Source organism: Oratosquilla oratoria, chromosome 6, assembly GCF_046742065.1.
Source record: "Oratosquilla oratoria isolate Oo_2021 chromosome 6, ASM4674206v1, whole genome shotgun sequence".
Classification (NCBI taxonomy): domain Eukaryota; kingdom Metazoa; phylum Arthropoda; class Malacostraca; order Stomatopoda; family Squillidae; genus Oratosquilla; species Oratosquilla oratoria.
Genome location: NC_134782.1, coordinates 8,732,573 through 8,758,923, shown reverse-complemented (window position 1 = coordinate 8,758,923; position 26,351 = coordinate 8,732,573). Strand labels below are relative to the sequence as shown.

At 34.9% G+C, this 26,351-nt stretch overlaps 1 protein-coding gene across 3 annotated transcripts in view; it reads right to left on the bottom strand.

Moving 5' to 3' along the window:
• LOC143026268 (proton myo-inositol cotransporter-like) overlaps positions 1-26,351 on the bottom strand; it is a 352,850-nt gene that overhangs the window by 6,358 nt on the left and 320,141 nt on the right. For 2 of the 3 annotated variants that reach the window (XM_076186368.1, XM_076186369.1), the window contains exons 10-12: positions 23,200-23,338; positions 22,499-22,651; positions 21,967-22,173 (exon numbers count right to left, since the gene is read on the bottom strand). In XM_076186368.1, coding sequence (XP_076042483.1) covers positions 21,967-22,173; positions 22,499-22,651; positions 23,200-23,338 — 499 coding nt within the window. The remainder of the gene's footprint in view (positions 1-21,966; positions 22,174-22,498; positions 22,652-23,199; positions 23,339-26,351) is intronic. The other variant, XM_076186370.1, reaches the window with a different exon arrangement.

Below are 26,351 nucleotides of genomic sequence, written 5' to 3'. Positions count from 1 at the left end.
TACTAAATCCAAGGCAATTTGGATTTAGACAAGGGTGATCATGCATCACAAACTTAATGTGTTTCTATTCAAGGCTAATAGATGTAATACAAGAAAGAGATGGATGGGCTGATTGTGTATTTCTAGACCTGAAAAAAGCTTTTGATAAGATGCCACACAAGAAGCTGCTAAAGAAATTAGAAACTGCAGGAGGAATACAGGGCAAACTGCTGAAGTAGATGGAAGACTTCTTGCATGAAAGAAAAATGAGAGTGGTGATATGAGACAAACATTCTAATTGGGATGAAGTAATTAGTGGAGTTTCACAAGGAACAGTTCTGGCCCCAATAATATTTGCTATATATATTAATGATATGTATGAAGGAATTGAAAGTTATATGAGCTTCTTTGCGGACGATATAAAATTGTTGAAAAAAGTGAACACTGTAGAAGATTGTGAATCGCTGCAGAATGATCTCAATAAATATGGGAATGGAGCAGGAAGTGGGAGATGGAATTCAATATTAAGAAGTGTAGTATAATGGAATTTGGAAGAAGCAAAAAAGAATAGTGTGATCATATAAATTGGGAGAGGAAGAAATAAAAAAATAGGAAAATGAGAAGGACTTGGTAGTCATTATTATGAATAATATGTCCCCTGAGAAACATATAAACAAAATTTTTGGAGAAACTTATAATTTAATAAGAACAATCAAAGTAGCATTTACATACCTGGACAAAGAAATCGTGAAGGAAATACTAGTCACTTTGATAAGACCAAGATTGGAATATGCAGCAACGACATGGTCACCAAGTACAAAAAAAATGTATAACAAAACTTGAAAGAATACAAAGAGCAATTACGAAATTGACACCAACACTCTCAGAACAATCATATGAGGAGAGATTAGCAAAACTTGAGCTACAGACATTAGAGCAAAGAAGAGAGGAGACTTGATAACTATTTATAGAATCATGAAAGGCATGGGAACTATTGATAGAGAGGATCTACTGAAATGGGATAGTAGAGATACAAGAGGACACAGAAAGAAAATCAAGAAAGACAGTTATAGAAGAGACCTGAAAAAGAATAGCTTTCCCCACAGGGTAATAGACTTTTGGAACAAGTTAGATGAAAATGTGGTGTGTGCAAGAATGATACACGAATTTAAAAGCAGTCTAGATAAAACGGGATATGAAGACAGGACACCACAAGCATAGCTCCCCTTCCCGTAAAATACAACTAGGTAAATACACACACACCATCCTCTAAAGCCTTCAAGATGGTGACATACTATATGAACTTTACTTCATCTATGATAGTTATACATACTTGCATTGTATGCAATGCAGAGGTGAAGTTCCTCATGCTGATGTTAACACTCATAAATACTTCATTGTGGCAAATGTTGTTGCTGTTACTGCTTCCATTATTGCTACTATGGCTGTTGTTGTTATTGGTTTTTCTAGTCCTGTTCTACCAAGAGTCTTATCTTTGGCAGTCAATAGGTACCAATATATATAAAAGAAAAAAAAATATATATATATATATATATATATATATAGAGAGAGAGAGAGAGAGAGAGATGTTAGCTGCTGCCACCACCACAGATCACCAGGTAAAAGGATAAACTGCACTCATAGCTGAATAAAATTTCCTGGTCAAACGATTCAAGTTTCCTTGCCTGATAATAGGTTTGACCATGATAGGTATGAGAAGATAACTTCTATACATAATTTGAATCATCTGGTGACATACAATTAACATTTGGACAACACAATGATATACTGTCATTCTTTGTCTGATGGGTTTCTGAAAAATAGAGGGGAGGGTGACAGAGGAGAAAGAGGAACTGAGCACCAGCCACCACTTGGAAAGAAAATCTTGCCCTCCCACAGATCATTGTTCATTTCTTCTGCATTGCAGTGCATTTTTCTATTCATTATGGTTGCTGCTGCCACACTATCTCATTCACCTTCCTGGCACTCCTATCACCTGCAATTTGGTTAAAACTTTTCTTGATTAGCCCCTTTCACTCTTATAATTCACTCTGACTGCTACCAGACTTTTTCTTTCATTTCCATAGCACCCCTAGGCCCTACCCCCTCAGTAGCAGTGGGGTTACTAGTATGAATAACTTTGGGGCAGTCGAATTCTAAGGATCTGACAGGCCTGTAAAGCCTGTATGAATGACTACTAATAGAAGTATTTTTTTTTCTTCTCACCTGCAAGTTTTGGTTACATGGGACAAATACATTTGTAATATGTGCTTATAAAGTCTGGGTCAGTGATAGTTACTGGTAACTGTTTGGTATAAATCTAAAGTTCCTGTATTCAGAAGGTGGAACCAAAAGCATATATGCACTGTTGAAACCAATCATATAGGGTGCTTCAAAAATTTCTGGTGGAGGTGGCAATGACACAACTTGACTGGCATATCAGTGATGGAAGATGAACAACCAAGTGACTCTGGGCACTGGACATGGACATACCAACCCTTTCCACTAGAGCCAGACATATGGAGACACTGCCTTGATAAGAAAGAATGGTACAGGATATGGGCCAACTACCACACAAAGTAACTTGCTTACTCCCACCTCCACCCAAAAGTGTGGCCCTGAGGAGTTGGTACCTGGTCTTGAGAACCATAATGCAATTAATATGAAAGGTCACGGTCCACATATTTCCTAAAATGATATTGCAATGTGCTCTCTTTTCAATATATTGGGTGGTATAAGTTTTGTGAAAAACCAATATGAATGTTGAAATAGTAAGTACAAGTGAGGTTGAGAGTACTGTACTGGGGCTCTTGCAAATATTAAGATGTAACTTCATGGGACAATCTGAAAACAGCCTCTGAATAGGTTCCAAATTAATACATACATACATATACCAAGGCTTTTTCCCCCTTACAAGGGAGGTAGCCAAAAAGGAAAAGGCATAAAATCATTCCCACCCATTCCATCCCTGAATACACTTCACACCCCTCCACCCTCCCTCTCATCTTAGCACCTCCTGGATGACGGGTCATCCCTGCACCTTGTCCACTGCCCTGGGTCAAAAGCAGTGTTGCAAGACACAGCACATCCACAGCAAGGCTGCTACATTAAATCGGCGACCCCACTTCTCCGTCCCCCCATGCATAAAGGAGACGGGGAGAAATCCCTTCGGGCTGTATCAAAATTTGCTCACACATACTACCTCAACCCCCATGGAATGGGCGGGGCCCATTCCACCTCATGCATCACAACATCATCCATATACAACCATTCTCCATTCACCCCTGTCTTCTGTCCTCTCCCATCCTTCCTCAACAGACATTCCCCTCTTCCCCAAAGCCCCCTTCACCCCATCCATCCACCTCATCCTAGGACATCCCTTCATGTTCACTCCCTCCATATCTGCCTTCCATACCTCTTTTACTAGTCTTTCTTCACTCATTCTTTCCATGTGTCCAAACCATCCTAATACTCTTTCATCAACCCTATCTCCCAACCCCCTTTCCACCCCTGTTTTCCTCCTCACTTCCTCATTTCTCACTCTATCCAGCCTAGTAACCCCATCATACTTCTCAGACACCTCATCTCAAACACATTCAAATTCCTTCTCTCTTCCTCTCTTATGTTCCATGTTTCTGCCCCATACAGTGCTGTTGGCACAATCACTCCCTCATATAGTCTCCTCTTAGCATCCAAATTATTAGCACCATTTTTCTTCAACAGGCTTTACCATCAGTCAGCTGAGGCTTTTTTCTTCATAAACCTTCTTAATCATTAAAATGTAACTTCATGGGGTCCCATCTCTTTTCCTCCATTTGTCAAAACTTGCCTTGGAATCTATTATGGTGTTGGTTTGGGTTATTCCACAAGTTAGATGAAAATGTAACCCAAGCCAACACAATACAAGAATCCAAGGCAATGTTTGACAAATGGAGGAAAAGAGATAGGATTCCATGAGCATTGCTTCAGCCCCATATACTACAACTATATAAATACACATTATATCAATCCCCACAGTTTCTCCTTGCAAACTCTCATGCACCTACTGTCCCCACTCCAGATAACTCTTGGTCAACTTCCCCTAGCCATGAGTTCTGTTTGGTGGCCCCTTTGTCTCCTCCACCAAGGGGCTAAAGATAATTATGATTAACTCATTAATGACGATAGCTTTGATAATCTTCTTTTGACTGGTGTCAAATTTTTTTTTCAATTTAAAGGACTTATGATGGCCCTTTTACTGAGTAAAGGACTAATGGTTAAACTGATAGTTTCACTGAGAAATTAAAGACAATGTTACACTGCAACATTTTTTTTCACATTTATACAGTATTGCAAAGCATCATCTTCTGAATTTGTTCTCCAATGACCAATTACTTTCAACAAAATATGTGGCCAAAAACCACCCACTTTTATTTTATCTATGGGTCCATGCAGCACCTTGAAATTTCAGAGATTGTTTAGGAAGCTAACTACATATCAATCTCATGAAATACCTTAAAAGTTGTAAAAATGTGGGTGGGATTTGTTACATTTCATTACTAGAATTAAAAAGTAGCTTCAGATATAGATGATTCATAACACTAAATGGAGATAGATGGCTCAAATGTGAAGCAATGAACTTAGTTATACCTCAACACAACATAAAAAATAATGAGATGTGGTTATGCATCTAGTTACAAATACTACATGCAATGGTTAATGTATATCTATAAATATCTTTCTATACCAATGAAAAAAATTATTGCATGGATCAACTGATTTGTCATAAATCTAATTTGATATATATATATATATATATATATATATATATATATATATATATATATATATATATATATATATATATACACCTTGCAACAGAGCAACATTTATGATTCTGTAGTAGATATATATACTGTATATATCTGTTTATATTACTTGTACAACAATGTGCAATAAATGATGTTTTTGACATGCTTGTTCAATCACTATGCATCATCATGCAATATATAGAGGTTCTTATGTTGCAGTTATGCATCTAGGTGCAGTACATCACAGGAAGAAGCTCTAGCTCTGAGGTGTTGCGTAGTTATGCAACCATATGCTTTGCATGAAGTAGCTGAATGTAATATGAAATATGCCCTCTAGAAAGCTGTTGCATCATTAAGTGGTTTCCAATACAAATTTCCTGTACACTTTGAAAAGTTATTCAAACTACTTTTATAAACATTCAACCAACATTTGCAGATGTATATGCTGTCCAATACACCAAATATTCTTTACCTGTATAACAATATAAGCACTGATATAAGTCTAACTTATTACTAAGACAATATTCAAATCTTTACAATATGTGAGGAATTAGTATCACTTACTTTTTATAGAAATAACTTTTCTTCAATCATGAATTCTCAATGTTCTCAATATTTACTCCCTTAGTCTTCCTTATATATCCTTTACACAACTTTTCCCATTATCTCTTCTATTTTCTCTATATCTTTATCCATTATTCAACTTCCCCTAATTGGTATTTCCATGTTCTCTTTCCTATATCTGTCAGTTCTTTCCCCTGGTTCTTATTTGCAGGAAACCTATAGCCACCAGGAAACTGCTTATGACCACTAGTTCAGCACCTAAGTCACCCAGTTTTTTTTTTTCAGTTTGAAAAGAGTGAGTAGTACAATCTTAGTACAAGATGCTTTGTGTCTTCAGTGTGGCAGTTGGATCTGGGGTAGCTAGAGTCTATTGGTACACTTCTAATGCAGGGTGGTGACCTAATTGTAGGTATGCCAATGCAAATGCAGTTTGTCTTGAGAGTAATTTCTCTACTGTGTTATTTTATGGAGGAGTCTGGTAGATCATTGAATTTGGTAGTCTGTTGTAGTGTTTATTTTGTGATATAAAGATATATATGCTGAATATTTGGTGGGCTACTAGTAGTAGGTTTTTGGAGATATCTGTGTAGATAACTGTCGGGGTTGTTTCTATGTTATTTTTGGTAGGTTGTGTCTGTATGATGTCATGTGAGGAATGGATGGGTTTGAGGACCCTTGTGAGGAATTGTATGACTATAATGCTTATGTGTTACTATGTAGAAAAGAGTTTGGCTCTTTTGTATACATATTCTATTGGTATTAAGTGCAGCTCACTATTGTTCTAAATGTTTTACTTCATATTGTTTGTAAGATGCTTTCATTTGTTCTCTTAATTATTGACTACCATGTTGTGGATGCATAGTTAAGTGTAATTCTTGTGAATTGTTTGTACACTGAAAAGTGTTTCTTTCTGTTGCCCAAATCCTGTGCTTGTTACTGTTCTACATATGCTCCATTTCTTTCTTCCCTTCACTGTGACTCTATTGTGTGGTATGCTGGTTGTGTGTATCAAATTAAGTCCAAATGTTTTAGTGTTTTTGTCCAGAGGATGAGGTTGACCATTCAATCTGATCATTGGGTTCTTTTTAGATTCTTGGTAGTAAGGGGTAAGCAATTTTACTATGAAATTTTGAGGAGATGCAGATATTTTTTGTGTCAGCCACTTATTTTTTACTGTCACTTATAGCCATAGTTTACTGAGGTAAATTTGTATATTTATGGCTGCTCTTTTGGAGTTGCTGTGCTGGGCTATTGTTAGGTCATCTAAATATATGAGAGTTCTTATGTTGTGCTCTGGGTTTGGAGTGGGGAGTTATGTGAATTCCTTGGAGTATTCTGATTTACAGTCTTTTGGTCTTTGATAAATGGTTATTCTAAGATACTCTGTATTCACTGCTAGCTATGGACCTTGTCAATCTTTTGTTGTCATTGTTGTTCATTTCAGTTTCTACAATCTTTTTTGACAGTATCTGTCTAGGAACTGTTCCAAAAGCCTTATCTATATCTTCTGTCACCATTATTGGTTTGTCAGGAGCATTTTTTTTTTTTTTTCACTGAAGCTTTCCATTAATCGTTGAGTGAGATTTGTAAGTGGTGTGTTGGTAGAGTGGCCATCATTAAATCCATACTGATTTAGTGAGGCAGGTATGTGTGTTCTGATTCTCTTTAGAACCAGCCTTTCCATCGGTTTAGAGATTGTACAGAGGGGAGAGAAAGGAATTTAAAATGATGGATTCCCTAGTAGCTCATCTGGTATCAGGATGGAGATTATCCAAGTTCTTTTCCAGATTGGAGAGATACCATTGTGCAACCAGGACTGGTTGACAATATCTGCCATGGGTTTTATTACTACAGGGCCAAGATGTTTCAAATGGTAGTTTGGTACCTTGTCTGGGCTTTCAGTGTGAGAGTTTTCAAATTTCTTGAAGACATTTTCTGTATCTCTCCTGAAGAAAGCTGGTCTACCTTCAGCATCTACTTTTATCTTTCATCTTTTTAGTTATTTTCCTATTTTTTGGTGTTATGAGTTTGAAGCATTTCTTTGGAGAATTGTTTATTGATAATATTGCTTTCATATTTTGGTGATGGTATTTTGTTCTGTGTAGCTCCAGTTGCTTCATGAGTGGGTTTTTTTTTTTTCAATTGTAGCTCACATCCTTTTTCATCTATAGTTTCAGTATACCTTTCCTTTTTTTTTTTCTGTTTCTTTTTTCTTATGTCTTCCCTTAATTACTAAAGCTGGGTTTTTCTAGTTATGATAGGTATTTTTTCTTTTATTTTCTTTTTTCTTTCCTTTTCTTACTAAAAAGCCAGTCTTGGGTGTGGAATTTCAGTTGTATTTTTCCTTGTAACCTCTGGGGATTTTTTTTTTTTTGTACTTGTGAGCCTTTCTGTGGCTTTATCTATTCATATGTATGCTAATAAGGTTCTTGCTTCTTTTGGGTGGGATTTTTCTGTTGGGCTGATGTCTGGGTGGTGGTGGTGGTTATAGTAAGCAGTTCAGAGGTCAGTCTTGAAGAGCTTGTTTTAAGATCCGAGTGTAAATGGGCTTCTGTATATATATATATATATATATATATTATATATATATATATATATATATATTGTGTATGTTTATTTGTAGTAATTTTTTATGAAGGGATGTGTAAATAATAGGTTCAGCTTGTATATTGTTTAGTAGTCATGAGTATAGTGTATTCTAAGTGGACACAAAAGTGGCAGTTGTTGCAGGGCAGAGATGTGTGTGCATATGTAATGGATCTTGCAACTTTAGGGCATATGTAAGGGCCTGAGTTTGTTTCAGTGTCACTAGGTTGTAGATGAAGTGGAAGAGTAGGTTTCTCTCCTCAAAAAAAAAAAAAACGTAAGATAATGGAAGACAGCTGGAGTGTGAAAGAAGGAATAAACACTGGGCCTGTTCTGGAGAGCAAGTACTGCTTCCATCTCCAGGTGGAGGTGGGGGATGCTGAGCTGCATTTGGATGATGGATCAGTGGATGACTCCTCTTTAGGAGACCATCCTCCCTCCATCACCTTGGTGTCACACCAGGAAGGAGCAGCATTATTCACCTTTAGCCTCCTTTACCCCCCCCCCCATTTTCTTTCTGTTCCCTCACATATTTCTCTTTTCCTGGCCATTTTCATTTACCTTTTCTGGGTTTTTCATCTTCGCCATTGTTTCATCATTCTAACACTCCAGTTCTTATCTCTCCCTTTTCTGATACGCACTTTCTCTTTAACAGTAACTACTAGTAACCCTCCTCCTTTAATTACTTGTATCTTCCACAAAAATCTTCCTCTGTTTTACATTCTTATTCTTTTCAACACTTCATTTTATGTCACATTTTCTCTTCCCTACAGTTACAACTTAATTACTCATCACAGTTCTTCCTTTGATTTTTTCTTTCCTCCAATTACACCATAAAATATTTATATTTTTCCTCATACTCTTGCCAGACCTTGATAGTTGTAATATAATATTAGTAAAGTGGTGTCTGCATATAAAATTATTGTGCAGACAAGTCTAATACCATGCATTAATGCAAATATAGATCCCCATTTCTGGGTTTCTTAAGGCAAATTTAATTTTTTTTTCTTCTGTTCTGGGTTTTCTTTCTGAATGTCAAAATATGCCTAAATGTTAATTTCTAGGAAGTAATTACTATTGCATTCTTCACATAACTTACTATTAAATATCATATACTTCTGATAGTATAAAAATAGAAAGCCTTTGCAATAAATGCTTTATATCATTAGTTTTGAAACCTATACAAAAATATCAATTTTTTCAGCTTGGAAATTTTAAATATCGAGACTCAATCTAAGAGGGGAGTTTAGGACTATTTCACAGAGCTCTTTCTCTGTTTGACTTAAAACATTCTTTTGTTTTTAGCTTTAGCCTGCTAACTAGTCCCTGTAACTTGTGTTTGTGAAGTTTTATTATTATCTATATTCCTTTCAAAAGACAAATGTTCATATTACTAGTTTGCTTTGGCATCTATGTATTAGAAATTTCATTTGGGTGAAAAATGAAATGTAAGTTAGATGAAGCAATTAGATGACTTGCAACACTAGGCTACCCTGCTGTAACTAGTTAAGACTACTGAAGACTTTTCACTGTAAAACTAGCAATCCCATATACAATATATATACTGTTAAACAGCTATACACTTCAATATTTGTGTGAAATTCTGCTTAGCTGACTGGTGGTCTTTCTTAAAATAATTTTGATTAAGATAAAAAGAGGAAAAATGTGAGAAGAATCTGATTCAATAAAAAAAGTTATATGCCAGTAGATATAGATACCCCTGACAAATGGATATGGTACTTTCTCTTCAAAAAAAGAAACAAAACAAAGTACTAAAAAATACACTAATATGGTACTGCATGGGTTTCAATAATTTCCATTCATGCCACTTGTGTTGTATAACTGGAACCATTTCTAATGTTATGCTATCAAGATTTTCTTTAAAAATGTCTACCTGACCACAAGTAGAACTTGCAGGTTATAATTCACAAGCACATCTATAGTACAGTGATCTTAGATTATTATAATGGAAGCAGGTCACACTATCTTCTTTTTACATTGCTATATTTCATTAACATAAAATATATTCGTAGAATATTTCCTATACAAATACATCTCAGCTTTATCAACCATACATACATATCCCTTGAATAAAAATAATTCTTCACATCCAACATTATAAAAAAAAAAGCTTCCAACATAATTATCACAAAAAACTTGATGCTGAGAGATACAAAGACAGGTTACCATGAGCATAGCTCCCTTCCCATATAATACAACTATGTAAAATACAACAAGGACAAAAACTTAAGTAATTCTGAAAAAAATCAACTCAAGTGATGTTGAATGATTTGTTTTAATAAACAACACAACATTAACCATTCAATTATGACTAGTGAAAATCCAACGTGTATTATGCATGACAGACAAGCTCATGGGTAAAGAATAGTCACACAAACCCACAATATGCAATACAACCATTTTGTACACTTAGCACAACATGCAAACAAATTTTATGATATACAATAAGAATCCAAACTCCCAAAGTATCTGGGGGAAGGATTTGTGATTCATCATCAGTAAGAATATATGATATACATGCCTCTAACCACATATATTTGGACAATGATTCTAAGACTTACACTTACACAATTCAGATGATACATATGAACCCCCAAAATCCTTTACTAGAAATCAGAGTTAGGAAAGGACCAAAGACAGATACCTGCAGGTGGTGATCCTGCAAAACAAGTGTCAGAAAGAATGATCTCCCTACCATCCATCTTAAAAACCCATGAACACCCTCATTTCCATCTGGAGATGCAACCCTTGGGGGCTGACACTTAGTCTCTGGACTGGATCCAAGATCTTTCTCTGTCAACTTCAGTTGTATTTCTTCCACTTATTCACATAAGGAGAGCAGACAACTAGCAAATGCTCTCTACCCTCCTACTACTATAAGCCAATGAAACACATAGTCAAACACAAATACAGCATAGACAAATGTCCACTGATGACTATTACCAGTACAAGCTGCTGTGGGGTTGAAGTTTCCTTTTGGTGAAATTCATAATTATTTTCATTATCAGTGTTAGGACCTCTGGCCTTGTACTTAACAAAAATTATTTCAATAAAATATATATTAAAATGGATAAAGCAGTTGGGCAGGCATCTAATTCAACATAAGTTTATACAAAAGCAATAGTGAAAAATAGATTGCAAAATGTAGCACACATACATATCCACTAACCCTTTCATTTTCTCTCTCTCACTCTCTATCTCACAGCATTACTAATCATAGATTAGGTCATATATGAACTCTAATCTCTTATCTAGGAGGGTAATTGCTATTCATCACAACTCCAACATGTGATACAAAAGCAGAGTGAATCTCATGTGCACACACATTGGAATGATGGCAAAGATTGGAACTCCTGGGAAAAAAATGCAATTTTCGTGGATTTCAGCGGTGAGGGAGTACCTGTGTTGTATTAATATGGAAGGGGAAAGCTTGTGGTGTAGTGGGCAGGTGAAGAAAAAGAAGGGGAGGCATTATTGAGGCCTTGGAAGTCAGAAGGGGTGTAAACAAAAGGTGTGCAGACAACAGAGACTGGTCAAACAGGTGAGCAAAAGTATTAGGAGTAGGAATATAGATAATAGCAGCTCAATGGAAAGAGGAGATAATTACTTCTATGGATCTGATGAGGGAGGAGATGACAACCTCCCCCGACTAGTAACTCTAGAGGAGAAACTAACAAAAATGAATGAAGCATGGGAGGTTAGGTTTAGCTGACTCGTGCTAATTACACAAAGAGTTGATAAACTGGAAGAACTAAAGAAGGAAAATCAAAACCTTAGTAAAGTAAAAGAAGAATAAAAAAAAACAGTTATGAAAACTAAAAGATGAGAATGAGGAATTAAAGAGGAATGGCAAAGAGAATAAAGAGACCATAGCAAGAGGTAAGTGGTTGGAAAAAAGTCCAAGAGAATAACAAAATTGAATTTAGAGATATAGTGAAACAACAAGTGAAAGAAAAAAACTAAGGACACAGTTATTAAAGTGATGAGAGAGGAGAATATAGTAAGAGACATGGCAGATAAAAAAATGTATTATTATATTAGGGATGGAAGAGAAGCCTAATCCAAATAGGACTACAAGAGTAAGGGAGAAGGAAAAAGTAAAAAAGCTATTAATATAGTTCAAGAAGATGATTAAGAAATAGAGAAAGAAAATGAAGAAATATATAGACAGGGGAAATATAATATAGACAAGACCAGACCAATTAAGGTTAAATTCAGGTCACAAACAACAGCAGAGAATGTCTCATCAAAAACAGGGAAACTAGCAAAGAGTGAACATTATAAACAGGTATGGATAAAAAGAGAGATGAATAAACAGGAAAGAGAGGATGAGAAAACAAAAATAATCCAAGCTAAGAAAAAAAAAACGAGAACAGAACAGAGTCAGACAAAGAGAAATTCTATTGGATAGTGGATATGAAAGTGAGGAAATGGCTCATAGTAGAGAAAAATGTAAGGAAAACAGAAAACAGGATGGAGGTAACAGAAAATTAAAAGTGTCTTTCACAAATATAGATGGCTTAATAACAGGCTTGAATGAACTGAATGATTACCTGAAGGAAAAAGACATCATAGGAATTGTAGAGACAAAATTGAAAGGTCCATTACCACCCAACAGTGTAGGACATGGTGCATATAATTATTGGATTAGAAACAGAGAAGTAAAACAAGGGGGTGGAGTTATGTTCCTGACTAAGAAGGATATAAATGTGAGGACTGTTACATATGAAAAGAATAGAGTGGAAATGATCATGATGGAAATAGAGGACAGGGCCAAGAAGAGCAGGAAGTTTGTGGTAACTTATGGGCCTCCTAAAACGGCTTCGTGGGAAGAGATAGAACACAAAAATATGTTAGAAGACACAAGGATAACACTAAATTAGATAATGCAAGATGGAGGAAGAATAGTTATAATGGGTGACTTTAATTAAAAAGAAATCTGCTGGGAAGAGATGACAGTAAAAGGGGGAGACAACCTATGGGGAAATGTACTATTTGATATGATTATAAAACATACAATAACACAATGGATACAAGAGAATACTAGGTATAAGAATTGAAAAAGAACCATTGAGACTGGACCTAATAATCACATCAGAACCTGAAATAGTGGACAAGATTGAATATAAGACACCAATAAGCAAAAATGACCACATATTAGTTGAGCTGGAACTAAATGAGGAAAAATACAGTGGAAAAAACTAACAATATAGAAAGGGAAGATCAATGCATGGAAAAGCAAATTTTGATGAAATAAGAGAATTCTTTAAAAAAGCAGACTGGGAAAGGATACAAAAGGAGGAAACAAAAGTAGAAGAGAAATGGAATATTTTGACAAAAATTTATAAAGGAGTGGAAAAGTATGTTCCAAGACAAAAACAAGAAAAGGGATATGTAAAATGTTGGTACAACAAAAGATGTAGGGAGTTAAAAGACAAAAGGGATAAAGCTTGGATAAAATGGAAAAAAGACAAAATACCTGAAAAATGGAAAACATATACTAGTTATAGAAATCAATATGTACAAGTGCACAGAGAAGAAAAGAGAAAATACAAAAAGGATGACATAGAAAAATGTAAAGATCAACCAAAACTATTTTAAAGATTTGTAAACAACAAACTGAAAAACAAACAAGAATTAGTGAAACTACAACAAGGAGTTGAATACACAGAGGAAATAGAAATGGCAGAATTTATGAACAAGCATTTCAAATCAGTGTTTACGAGGGAGAACTTACAACTTAGAGATGTCGAGTGGGAGGAGAAAGTTCCCCCATGAAAGAGATAGAAGTAACAAAGAAAGAAATAATGAATCACTTGAGTAATCTCAATGTTAGAAAATCGCATGGACCAGATGAAATGGCAAACTGGATTTTGAGAGAATGCAGAAATGAACTAACAGACAAGATACATAGTCTAATAAGCAGTCAATTGAAGGAAGGAAAAGTTCCAAAAGATTGGAAAAGAGCAAATATAGTACCAACATATAAAGGGAGAAACAAGGAGGACCCTACTAGCTATAGACCAGTCTCTCTTGCAAGGACAGTAGCTAAAATTTGTGAAAGAATGATCAAAATTAGATGGGTAAAGCATTTAGAAAAAACAATGTACTAAATCCAAGGGAATTTGGATTTAGACAAGGAAGATCATGTGTAACAAACTTGATGTGTTTCTATTCAAGACTAATAGATGTAATACAAGAAAGAGATGGATGGGCTGATTGTGCATTTCTAGACATAAAAAAAAGCTTTTGATAAGGTGCTGCACAAGAAATTGCTAAAGAAATTAGAAACTGCAGGAGGAATACAGGGCAAACTACTAAAGTGGATGGAAGACTTCTTGCATGAAAGAAAAATGAGAGTGGTGATAAGAGACAAACATTCTAATTGAGATGAAGTGATTAGTGGAATTCCACAAGGAACAGTTCTAGCCCCAATAATGTTTGCCATATATATTAATGATATAGATAAAGGAATTGAAAGTTATGTGAGCTTCTTTGCGGATGATGCAAAACTGTTGAAAAAAGTGAACACTGTAGAAGATTGAGTCGCTGCTGAGTGATCTCAATAAAGTATAGGAATGGAGTAGGGAGTGGGAGATGGAATTCAATATTAACAAGTGTAGTATAATGGAATTTGGAAGAAGCAAAAAAAGAATAGTGGGATCACATATGTTGGGAGAGGAAGAAATTAAAAAAGTGGAAAATGAGAAGGACCTGGGAGTCATTATTATGAATATGTCCCCTGAGAAACATACAAAATTTTTGGAGAAACTTATAATTTAATAAGAACAATCAAAGTGGCATTTACATACCTGGACGAAGAAATGGTGAAGAAAATACTAGTCACTTTGATAAGACCAAGATTGGAGTATGCAGCAACGACATGGTCACCAAGTACAATAAAATGTATAACAAAACTTGAAAGAATACAAAGAGCAATTATGAAATTGGCACCAACACTCTCAAAACTATTATATGAGGAGAGACTGGCAAAACTTGAGCTACAGACATTGGAGCAAAGAAGAGAGGAGACTTGATAACTATTTATAGAATCATGAAAGGCAAAGAAATTATTGATAGAGAGGATCTAATAAAATGGGATAGTAGAGATACAAGAGGACACAGAAAGAAAATAAAAAAAGACAATTATAGAAGAGACCTGAAAAAGATCAGCTTTCCCCACAGGATAATAGATGTTTGGAACAAGTTAGATGAAGATGTGGTGTTTGCAAAAACAATACACAAACTTAAAACCAGGCTAGATAAAACGAGATATGAAGACGGGACACTACAAGCATAGCTCCCCTTCCCATAAAATACAACAAGGTAAATACAATGATGATGCATGAAGAATGAACATAATCTATAATGTTACTGTAAAGCAGATGGCACTAAGCATAGGTTTCACAAGAATGGCTGAAGCACACATTTTGAGGATAGGATTATTAATTTCAAGTTGCAACAAATAAAAAATGAAAGAGTGTGTTTGTAATTTATGTTGCTATTAGTGACTTTGGTAAGCACTATTAAACATACTCCAGTAAAATTATCATTCTTTATACCAAGGGCTTTTTCCTGCTCACCAGGGAGGTAGCCAAAGTCAAACAGCATATATCCACCCGCAACCCATTTCATTCCCACTCATTCCACTCCCATCCACTACCCTTTCCTCTCTCTCATCTTAGGTCCTCTTGGATAACAGGTCATCCCTGTATCCCACCCACTGCCCTGGTTTCAGAAGTAATGCAGCAAGATGCAACACATCCATAGCAAGGCCACTTCACCTAATTGGTGACCTCCTCTCTACTCCCTCATGCAGAAAAATAGCAGACAGGGAGAAATCTCTTTAGGCTGTGTCAAAATATCATTCATATCCTGGCTAGTACAGTGGTAGCATGCTGGCCTCATATTTACAAATGGACAAAATCTTACAAAGGCCATTAGTAAATTACTCAGTAGAAAGTGAGACAATTACAAGAGAGAGAGAGAGAGAGAGAGAGAGAGAGAGAGAGAGAGAGAGAGAGAGAGAGAGAGAGAGAGAGAGAGAGAGAGAGAGAGAGTGAGGATCTGGGAGTGTTGGTGAAGAACAACTTGTCATCTAATGAACATATCAGAAAAATTGTGGGAGAAGTGTACAGATTGTTGATGAATATGAAATTGTCTTTTCACTATATAAAGATGATGAAAAAAAATCATAGAATATATGATCCATCCAAGATTAGAACATGCAGTGGTGGTGTGGTCTCCACACAAAGTGAAGAATACAAACAATAGTAAGAGAATACAATGGACAGTCACCAAAATGGTTCTTAACTTTGTTGACAAATCACACTAACGAACAGAAGCTGTGGATCTGCTATCATCAAAATGAAGAAAAGAAAAAGTTGTCATGATTATAGTATTCAGGTTATCAAAGGGAGATCTGTTTGGAATGGTAAGGCATCAAGAAGTCATGGGAATATACTGAAAAAGACCACATGTCTGACGGCTGCCATGAAGTCCAATTTTCTATACAGATACCTTAATCCTTGCAATAGCCTAACTAATGATATAGCCCAACCTAAAGCCAAATAAACTTAGAACTAGGAATGAGTGTGAATGTGTTTTTTGGATGAATGCACTGTGGGGTATTGGGAGCAGGTTTTTGTAAATGTTTGAGCAGAATACTGCTGGGGTTGCATTTAAGTTGCATACTGAGTTTTTATTACCATTATTCTGTCTATGCCATTTCTGAGTCCAAACGTTTTTGAAATGAGGTGTTTAAGAAATTTAACAGGTTTTACAAAAATAGAGTGAGAAATGTGGAGGTGAGCCAGATAATGGGGATGAAAGAACAGCTGTCAGACAGGGTAGATCAAAGTGAGCTGAGGTGTTTATAGATAGAATGAGTGAGGAAAGACCATAAAAAAGAAAACAGAAAACAAAAGCAAAATGTGAGAGCTAGGTGCTAGTTGTTGATTGTTGTGTCTTAGCAAAGAGATTCAGAAACCACCACACCAGTGACAGTACTCTACTCTAGCAGAGAATGTGGGAAACTATAGGCTAAAGCAGGATACAAATGAGTGTGAAAAAAAAGGAAGCAGCCACATGTGATGTGGAATTAAGATTCAGAAAATAATAGTGTATCTTTAGAGAACCCACATATGAAGGCATACATCAGTGACTTGACTTTAGACAGTGAGTTGATACCAAAAGTAATAGAAATGAGTTATGTGAACTATATGTGTGATAAGGTTGGAGGGACTAGACCTAGATGATAGATGAGGTTCATAGTACAAAAATAGCAAGTTTCAAAACCACTTACATTCACAAAAATTCAGGTCAGTATATCTTACATGTTTGAAGAACAGAAGAGAATATAGCATATAATAGGGTCTGGATGGCTTTCACAATTTTGCATGCTGGAGAGTTCATGTAAAAAAAAATTCTATCCCTCAATAGTAATTGGTATATCTATTTGTTAAACACTGCACTTGAAGTTAAAATAGACTCAGTAACAAAAGTTTAAATAAGACTTCTAATACCTTGAAAGAATATCTGCTCAGTTCTGTAGTGCAGTCAGCATGGTAATAGAGATGATACATTTCTATTATTATGAATACTGGAATTTAAATTAGTCTGTGTTCATAACTTGGGAAATCAAAATACAGTACAATCTTGTTTCAATGGTTTGCATTTTGAGATTTCAAATTTCAATGGCAAAATACTACCCTATCATCATTTCTAACAAAAAAAAAATGTTGGTGACCATTTTGCTACTATGCTGTCCACTACAGGCAATATTAGAAGTCACAGGTCTTATTTAGACTTTTACTTATTGCTTTGCATTAACTAGTTAAGCTCTGGAAGTTGTCATGCAGCCCAAATTATTTATCCATTTTTTTTTTATGGTGAAGATCAAGTGAGGTCCAGTTAGGGTGAAAATTTGTAGTGTCTTTCAAACATTTTTCTGTGGGAAACTTATTTTTCCTATAGTTTTCTTTCTTATTTGAACAAATCTGACAAAATCCCTAGTTTTCCCTGCTCAAAACCTCGAATTCCTTTAGATTTTTGGAAGATACAACACAGATTTTTACTTATGAATCACACATTCATTTATATTGTTAATAGCTTATTCTACTCATTTTCCCCATCCAAAACCCCACAACTGGGGGGGGAGACAGAGGGTAATACAAAATGGGTAATTTCTGACAGAAAGAATGTTATTTTCATTCATATCAACAAGAAAACTATAGAATAGATATGTACCCAATCAACAGAAAAAGCCTATGTGCCATCTTTTGAATTTTTACCCATAAATGTCATATCAAGTGGATTTTTGTCAATTAGTGTTTATTCAAATGACTATACACCAAATTAAGAAAATTCTTAACTCTCATGATATCTTAAAAACATGGTTTAATTATGCATTGTTTCATATTCAATCTGACCATTGATTAGACCCATAGTGTACAATAAAAATATTATTTTGTATGTTCATGCTTCAAAAAAGAAAGTAGTTAACATAATTTCTATCAATTTGAATACACAATTGTTTATGCAAATTTGCTCAGTTGAAGTGGGCTTTAACTTGGGTTCATTGGTGATTTTTTATTTCATTTTATTTTTCCCAAGTCAAGGTTGACCACCCATGGAACCATGCTAATTTTCTCCATAAGAAGTTCAGTTACATTTCAATGCTTTAAAATTCATAAAGACAATAATCCCTCACATTTCCAAATCGCCATTATCCAAAACAATGTTATTTAAACATGATTCATATGTATTATATAGCATTTTTGTTTTTCAGAAATGAAAATTTAGCACTGGAGTGAGTGGTGGAGTGGAGATTAGAGGGTGGGGTGGGGGTAAATTTTACTTTGCATATTAAAGCACTCCCCAAATCCAAACACCCTGTGGTCCAGTTAGTTGAGATATGGCATAGATTACTAGATTACTGTCTAAGTTTTGAGATGATATTGTACATATAGGTGATGGTCCTTAGTCATCACATGTATAACTTGTGATGACTAACTATAAATCCTATAACTTGATTTATGTGTGATAAAAGAGTGAAGCTTCATACTAGTTTTGTTTCATGATTGTGATATATTACTGTGTATTTCCAAGATAACAGTGACACCTACCATGCCTATTTCCTGTCATTTGGCAAACTTGATCCTACTGAAACCTTGTATGTGTTAGTAGTCCTACAAGAATTCAAATACCATATATAAGGCTTCACTGTTTCCAGGCTTGCCAATTGATAGCATATATAAATAAGCATGGTAAATGTGTATAAGTGCACCAAATCATTAAACAGAACTTTTGGATTTCATTGAATATACTTCTTATTATGGCTTTCACACATCATCAACTTACACATCATTTTCCATCATAAGTTTTATTTGAAGTTGCTTGTAAACTAGGGTTATAAAAAAATCTATCATGTTACATACATAATATCTTCTGCTTTGTTATTGCATTAATTCAAATTCATATATTTTCTGATGAAAATTAACTATGGTTCATTACATTACTCCCTTGAAATCTCATCACTACAAACTATTTGCTGAACTTGATCTGAGAATCAAACACCTTACTCTAGTAATATCATGATGTGTGATCTCAACTTCATTCCTATTATTTTGGTGAATCAGGCATATACTCTGTTGTTGTCTTTCCCTGGACTGTGTGGCTGAGCAGTCCTGTCTCCCTGAGGAATCCCATGGCTGGAAAGGGTTTTCCTACAAATCCTTTATAGAGTGTATATTGTGTTGTTGGCATGTGCCAAGATAAAAAGGATGGTGGAGGGGAGTGGAATATATAGGAAATGGAATGGGTGCGAGTGGTTTCTATACCTTTTTCTTTTTGGCTAGCCCCCATGTAGGGGGAAAAAGCTTTTGGTATATGTATGTATGCATGTATGGCATGCGTGGTTGTGTACCATGCAGTCTTCCACAATGTGTTGTATAGTATGGGGTGAAGTGTTACATCCTGGACAGTTGTCTGTAATGCAGTCATCCAGTCTCTTCTGATAGCTTAGAAGGGCTGGATGGTGGCCCATTGCAGTCTGGCCAGATCCTAGTGTGGCAGTGTCTTTGTCATGGGACCACCCCCCCAACTCCAAGAGTTGGGAGCCAACCAGCCATAGTATACCTCTGTCACCAGCTCTATGCAGATGGCAATGATCCCTGGTACTGTATATACTTAGTTGGTATTATTACATCTATGTGCATGTAAATTTTTTAGACTTTTTAATCTATTTTATTAATGCTTCCTTTGTAATAATTACTAATATATATCTCTAAATAAAATGGGAAAAATTCAACCATCAGTCAGCAAGGTAATACACTTAATAAGTGTTCATGTGGTTGTCAGGTGAGTATTGTGAGTGTTCATTTCAGAGGAATGATTTAACATGCAGTGTGGAGAAGAAGCCTGACCTGTCATGATAATGAACTATTTTGAACATTCTACTCCCACTACTTTCTTAAGAGAAACAATTACTATGCAATCCCAAAATAGGGGGATTAAAACAGAGATCTATATAAAATAAAAGGAAAACTTTAAGAAATAGAACAAAAACCTATTAACACTCCTGGGAACTGAATACAGAGAAGTTGCTTTCTGAAGAGTTTGCATGAAAATAGATTAGGGTATAGCCACATCATATCTATCCTCTATGAAGAAGACATATTGGTCAAGAATATGAATTTATCCCTGTGATTTTAAATTTCTACTGTCTATAGGATGTTGTCCAACTAGGTGGTAACATTAATGACATATTATTAGTTATTCATAGGTTTTATTCCCGGCAGTGACTGAATTTTCAATTACATCATTATTACATTTCTTTAAATTCCAACTGTAATGAGGCACTTTTATATTTACGTTTTTTTTTCTTATTGTATTTCCTCAGTCAATTGATGCTCTATTAACTTTGCCACTAGTAATTCTTGAAGTGTTGAAAAACAAGGTATGACAATGATAGCATCAGGTGATTTCCAAACTCCATCATTAAACTGCTTCTCAGCATTTGTGCATAAAATTAATTTGGGAAGGTGTTCCCAAGAGTGTTAAAGAATTGAAATTCAAGTATGTTAAGAAAAATACCAGGCTCCCTAAATCTTAATCTAATCTTTGTATTCTTATCACATTTGATTTGCTTTATCATTTATCTGCACTCCATAACCTAGCATAATTAAGAAACATTTCAGTTGCTTGTAATGTGATGTATTCATTTTTCCTTTGTGTTAAAATCAAACTGGTTGCCATTGCATCTCAAAATCAAAGTATAATTACTATCTTGTCAACTGAAAAAATAAAAAGAACTGTTTTTTTCTCACATGATAAATCAATGAAACAATCAATCTTTTGCTCCTGGTCTCTCTTGGTAAAAACCTGTGGTCTTCAGGTGACCAGCAACATCAATGAAGCACGGCTGTATGATTCAATACAGTCATAACTGTCACAGCTTCACATGAAACTTACCATACCATATTATTTTTTTCTTAGGGAAAAAATACCCCTTTAATTACATGGAAAAATATGAGTCAGGCATTATATAGATTTATGAAATCATGCTTGTGTCATTGAGCTATAGCCTATTTTGGGCCCACTGCAATATTTCTATTATGATTGGACCTACAATGTGGCTTACAAACATACACATGAACATGCGCACACACATACACACGCGCAAACACAATATATATATAAGAAATGTTAAATGCATATATATATATATATATGTATATATATACATGTATGTATGTAGGTATATATATACATATATATATATATATATATGTATATATATACATGTATGTATGTAGGTATATATATACATATATATATATATGCATTTAACATTTCTTGTTTGTGAAATATGAGTGTTCAATGAATATTCCATGACACTGGAAGAAAGAAAATGCTTTGTGTGATGATGAAAACAATAAAAATAACCTAGTGACTGATTGCACACTTTTTTTTTTCAATTAGTAGCTAAACTAAGGCTCAGTAACTTCTTCATCTGAATCCTCACGGTCATTTTGATAATCTCGATTAAGTCCTCGAATGTGAACATACTGAACATTTTCCTGTTGAGCTGATGCAGATCCATTCTTTGAGCAGAGTGGCCTTGCAAATAACCCCTCAATCTCTTCCAAACGAAGTCCTTTGGTTTCTGGTAAAATCATGTAAAAGATGACGAATCCTACAAGAGCTAAAACTGCATAGAGGTAGAATGCACCTGAAACAGCAAAGAAATGCGTACTAATTAGAGACTGAAGACAATTATTTAATAACTAAACTCTTGGTTTTGTTGCATTTCCACAGTTCATCTCATGGTGGAAAAGCAACAAAGACATCGCTACAACATTAAATTTAAGCTAGATGTTGTGCCATACACCAGTACCTATTGTATCTACATATGCAAAATCATGTTTTCCTTGCAAGATATATACCAAGATATAGTAGAAAATAATAATCTTGGAAAATTTAGATAAAATCATATTTCTAAAAAGATATATACACACTATGAAGACGGTAGGAGTAAGATGTGTGCTGTTACATACCGTGCTTGTGAATAACCTCAGTGAGTGTAAGGAAAGTAATAGAGACCACAAGGTTTGAGCCCCAGTTAACTGAGGTGGTGATGCTATTGCAGGTTGATCGTGCCCATAGTGGGTAAATTTCACTGTTGATGGTCCAAGGCATTGGCCCCATTCCTACATGGAAATATTGGTATTAAGTATTAAAATCTACATAAAAGTTATATTATGGCTAAATGACAATAAGCTATTCCATATTTTTTTCTGAGATACAATATTTTCAACTACAATGTCCTGAATTACTTCATAAGCCAATAGTACCAAAATGCAGTGATTACTCTAAATCTAGATTAGACATACAAGATAACAGTGGCTTTGTACATATTCAGCACAAAAAATAGTACAAAGTAAATAATTTCTATGCATAACTAACTTTCACTATTCATACTGTACTTTTGACAGCCCTCAAGTTTTCTTTAGTCCTAAAACTCTAATCTAAGTTAGTATGAACAACTAGTCCATCTACTATACTCCCTCAATTCCCTTTTCTAAAGTTACCTGTGCCTCCCCTATCCTTTTCCTGCATAACCTCCTCATCCACTGTGTCACTAATACTCTTTATCTTTGCAATCAGTACTGCAATTTTTCCTACTTTCTTTCCACTTCTTCCTCCCTAATATCAAGATGAACAGTCATGAACACTTAAACTGCAATGCCTGTAGTACCTGGTGCAAAGCAGAAGAGGTAAAAGCAGAGCCCAAGAATAGACAGCCAAGCATAACTGGATGGGCACCAGTCATATGCAAACACAATGTCATTTGCCACCATGGTGGAGCTGTTGGCACATAATCCTTCACTGCTTATCTGGAATGACATTTACACAAAATAATTCAAATATATATGCTATATTTTGAAATAAAATCAATCAATCTGTTTCCCATGGCCTCTCTTGCAGGAGACCTACAGATTCTAGGTAACTGGCAACAGCCACTGACTTGACCCATGTCACTTGATATCCTGACATATAAATTGAAATTGCTCAGTTACCTATCTAAAAAATATATATATATATACATATATCATCTTATAATACATATAAGTATATGTTTTCTTAGCTGTGGGAAAATTGTGATATCTAAAATTTGTATGGAAATAGACTCTTGAGAGAAACATTCTTAAAGTTGCACAATGGGAGACACTTTTTCAAAACTCCAAACAGAGTAAATAAAAAAAGGCATTGCTGGTCAGTCCCACAAAATATTTTTGCTATTAAACTTTAATTTAGGCAACACAAACACTGAATAAATAATCTACACTTTGAAAACAGCTTCAGCTATCATAAGGATTCTTCGGAATTATGATGTATGAGTAGTCAAACATCCCTATTCACACGCCATTGTTTGCCATTCTTAAACACTGAATCTATTGAATAGCTGTGAGAAAATTTGATAAATTATGGTCTATTGTGTAGCTGCTGACTGTAAAAATGGTTAAGAAATGCACCAACAAAACCAACACTCATAATAACTTGGATTTCCACATCTTTAAGACTAAGCTTCCAACACCTGTTGATCTGCCCCAATCCTATTTCTGATGTTTTCGGATCCTCCCTTTTAATATATAGTATGCTAACATATATAAATAGGTACAAAAACTTTCATGCAGAAGGTTCCCTTATAAAGATAAAAGTCCCTCTATAACTATAGAATATTCAACAAGGCATATTACAGAGATAGAAAAAAATATACACACACTAACACAATGAAGAACCATTGAGACTAGAATTGATATTCACTTCTGAGCCTGAAATTGTGGACGAAATGAATTATAAGACACCAATTGGGAAGAGTGACCACATGCTAATAGAGTTCAAGCTTAAGGAACAAAATGGTGTGAGAAGAAATGAAAAACAGAGAAGGAAGATTAATGTATAACAAAACTGACTTTGTTAAACTTAGAAAAAAATTCAAGAAAATATAAGGAGGGAACAGATGAACATGTACCTAAGCAGAAACAAAAAAGGGTTTACATAAAGTGTTGGTATAATAAAAAGTGTAGTGATGCTAAAGATAGAAGAGACAAAGCCTGGAAAAAATAAAAAAAAGATACAAAAAATGTGACTAAATGGCAAACATATATCAAACTGAGAAATGAATATGTAGATATATGCAGAGAGGAAAAAAGAAACTATGAAAAAGATGTAATAGACAAATTCAAAGACCAACCTAGACTATTTTATAGATATGTAAATGATAAACATGAAGATGTAGAAATGGCTGAAGTAATGACCAGACACTTTAGGTCTGTAATCATAGTTGAAAGCTCACAAATGTGGGATGAAGGGCAGAGAGAAGGATCCCTCAAAATGAAAGAAATAATAGTGGCATAGAAAGAAACAAGAGACCAAATAAAGAACCTTAATGTCTGAAAGTCATATGGGCCCGATAGAATAGCGAACTGGATATTGAAAGAATGTATAGATGAACTTACAGCTAAAATACACAAGATAATTGACTTCTCACTCAAAAAGATAAAGTACCACAAAATTGGAAAAATGCAAATATTGTACCAATATACAAAGGAGGAGATAAAGCAACTCCAACAAACTATAGACCAGTATCCCTTACAAGCAAAATTGTAAAAATATGTGAAAGAGCTATTAAAAATAAATGGATTAAACACTTGGAAGAGAACAATATACTAAACCCCAAGGAATTTGGATTTAGAAGTGGAAGATCATGTACTACAAACTTAATATGCTTTTACTCAAGATTAATAGAAATAATACAAGAAAGAGATGGTTGGGCAGACTGTGCCTTATGGACTTACAAAGCCTTTTGATAAAGTACCACACAAAAAGCTACTAAGAAAAATTTAAACAGTAGGTGGAATACAAGGAAAATTATTAGAATGGATGAAAGATTTCTAGAACAGAAGAAAAAATGAGGGTGGTACTTAGAGAAAAGAACTCAAATTGGGTAGATATGATAAGCAGAGTCCCCAAAGGCTCTGTATTGGCTCCAATAATGTTTGCTGTTTATATAAATGACATGTATGAAGGCGTGGAATGTTATATGAACTTCTTTACAGATGATGCAAAACTATTGAAGAGAGTAAGTACAGAAGAAGATTGTAAATCTTTTCAAGAAGACCTGGACAAAGTCTGGAAATGGAGTAATAAGAATGAAGTGAATTTCAACATTAAGAAATATAGTATAATGGAATTTGGAGAAAGCAAAAATAGAAAATTGGGTCAATATAAAATTGGTATAGAGGAAGTTACAAAAGTAAACTCAGAAAGGGACCTAGGAGTAATTATCTCAAATGACATGACACCAGACAAACATGTTAACAAAATAGTTGGAGAAACTTATAACTTGATAGATCAATGAAAGTGGCCTTTGACTACATGGATGAGGAAATGGTAAAGAAGATACTAGTTACACTGGTAAGACCAAAATTGGAATACACAGCATCTCTATGGACACCTAGTACAAAAACATAAAAAAACAAGAAAGAATTCAAAGAGCAATGACAAAGATGGCACCAACATTTTGCAAGTTGACATACAAACAAAGATTGGACAAACTAAACTTATTAACTCTGGAACAAAGAAGAGAAAGAGGTGATTTGATAACTGTCTACAGAATTTTGAAAGGGATGGAAATTCTTGATAGGGAAAACCTACTAAAATGGGACAGAAGAAATGGTCAATTTATAGTTTCACCCAACCAACGATTTTGATATGTGGCTTATGCGTTTCTGATGAGAAATGTTGTGATATGAACGATGGTGTAGATCATTTCCGTCACAAATGTGTACATTTCAAGTAATAAATTATTGAATATTTGCACTTATGCCTACATCTCCCCAAAGA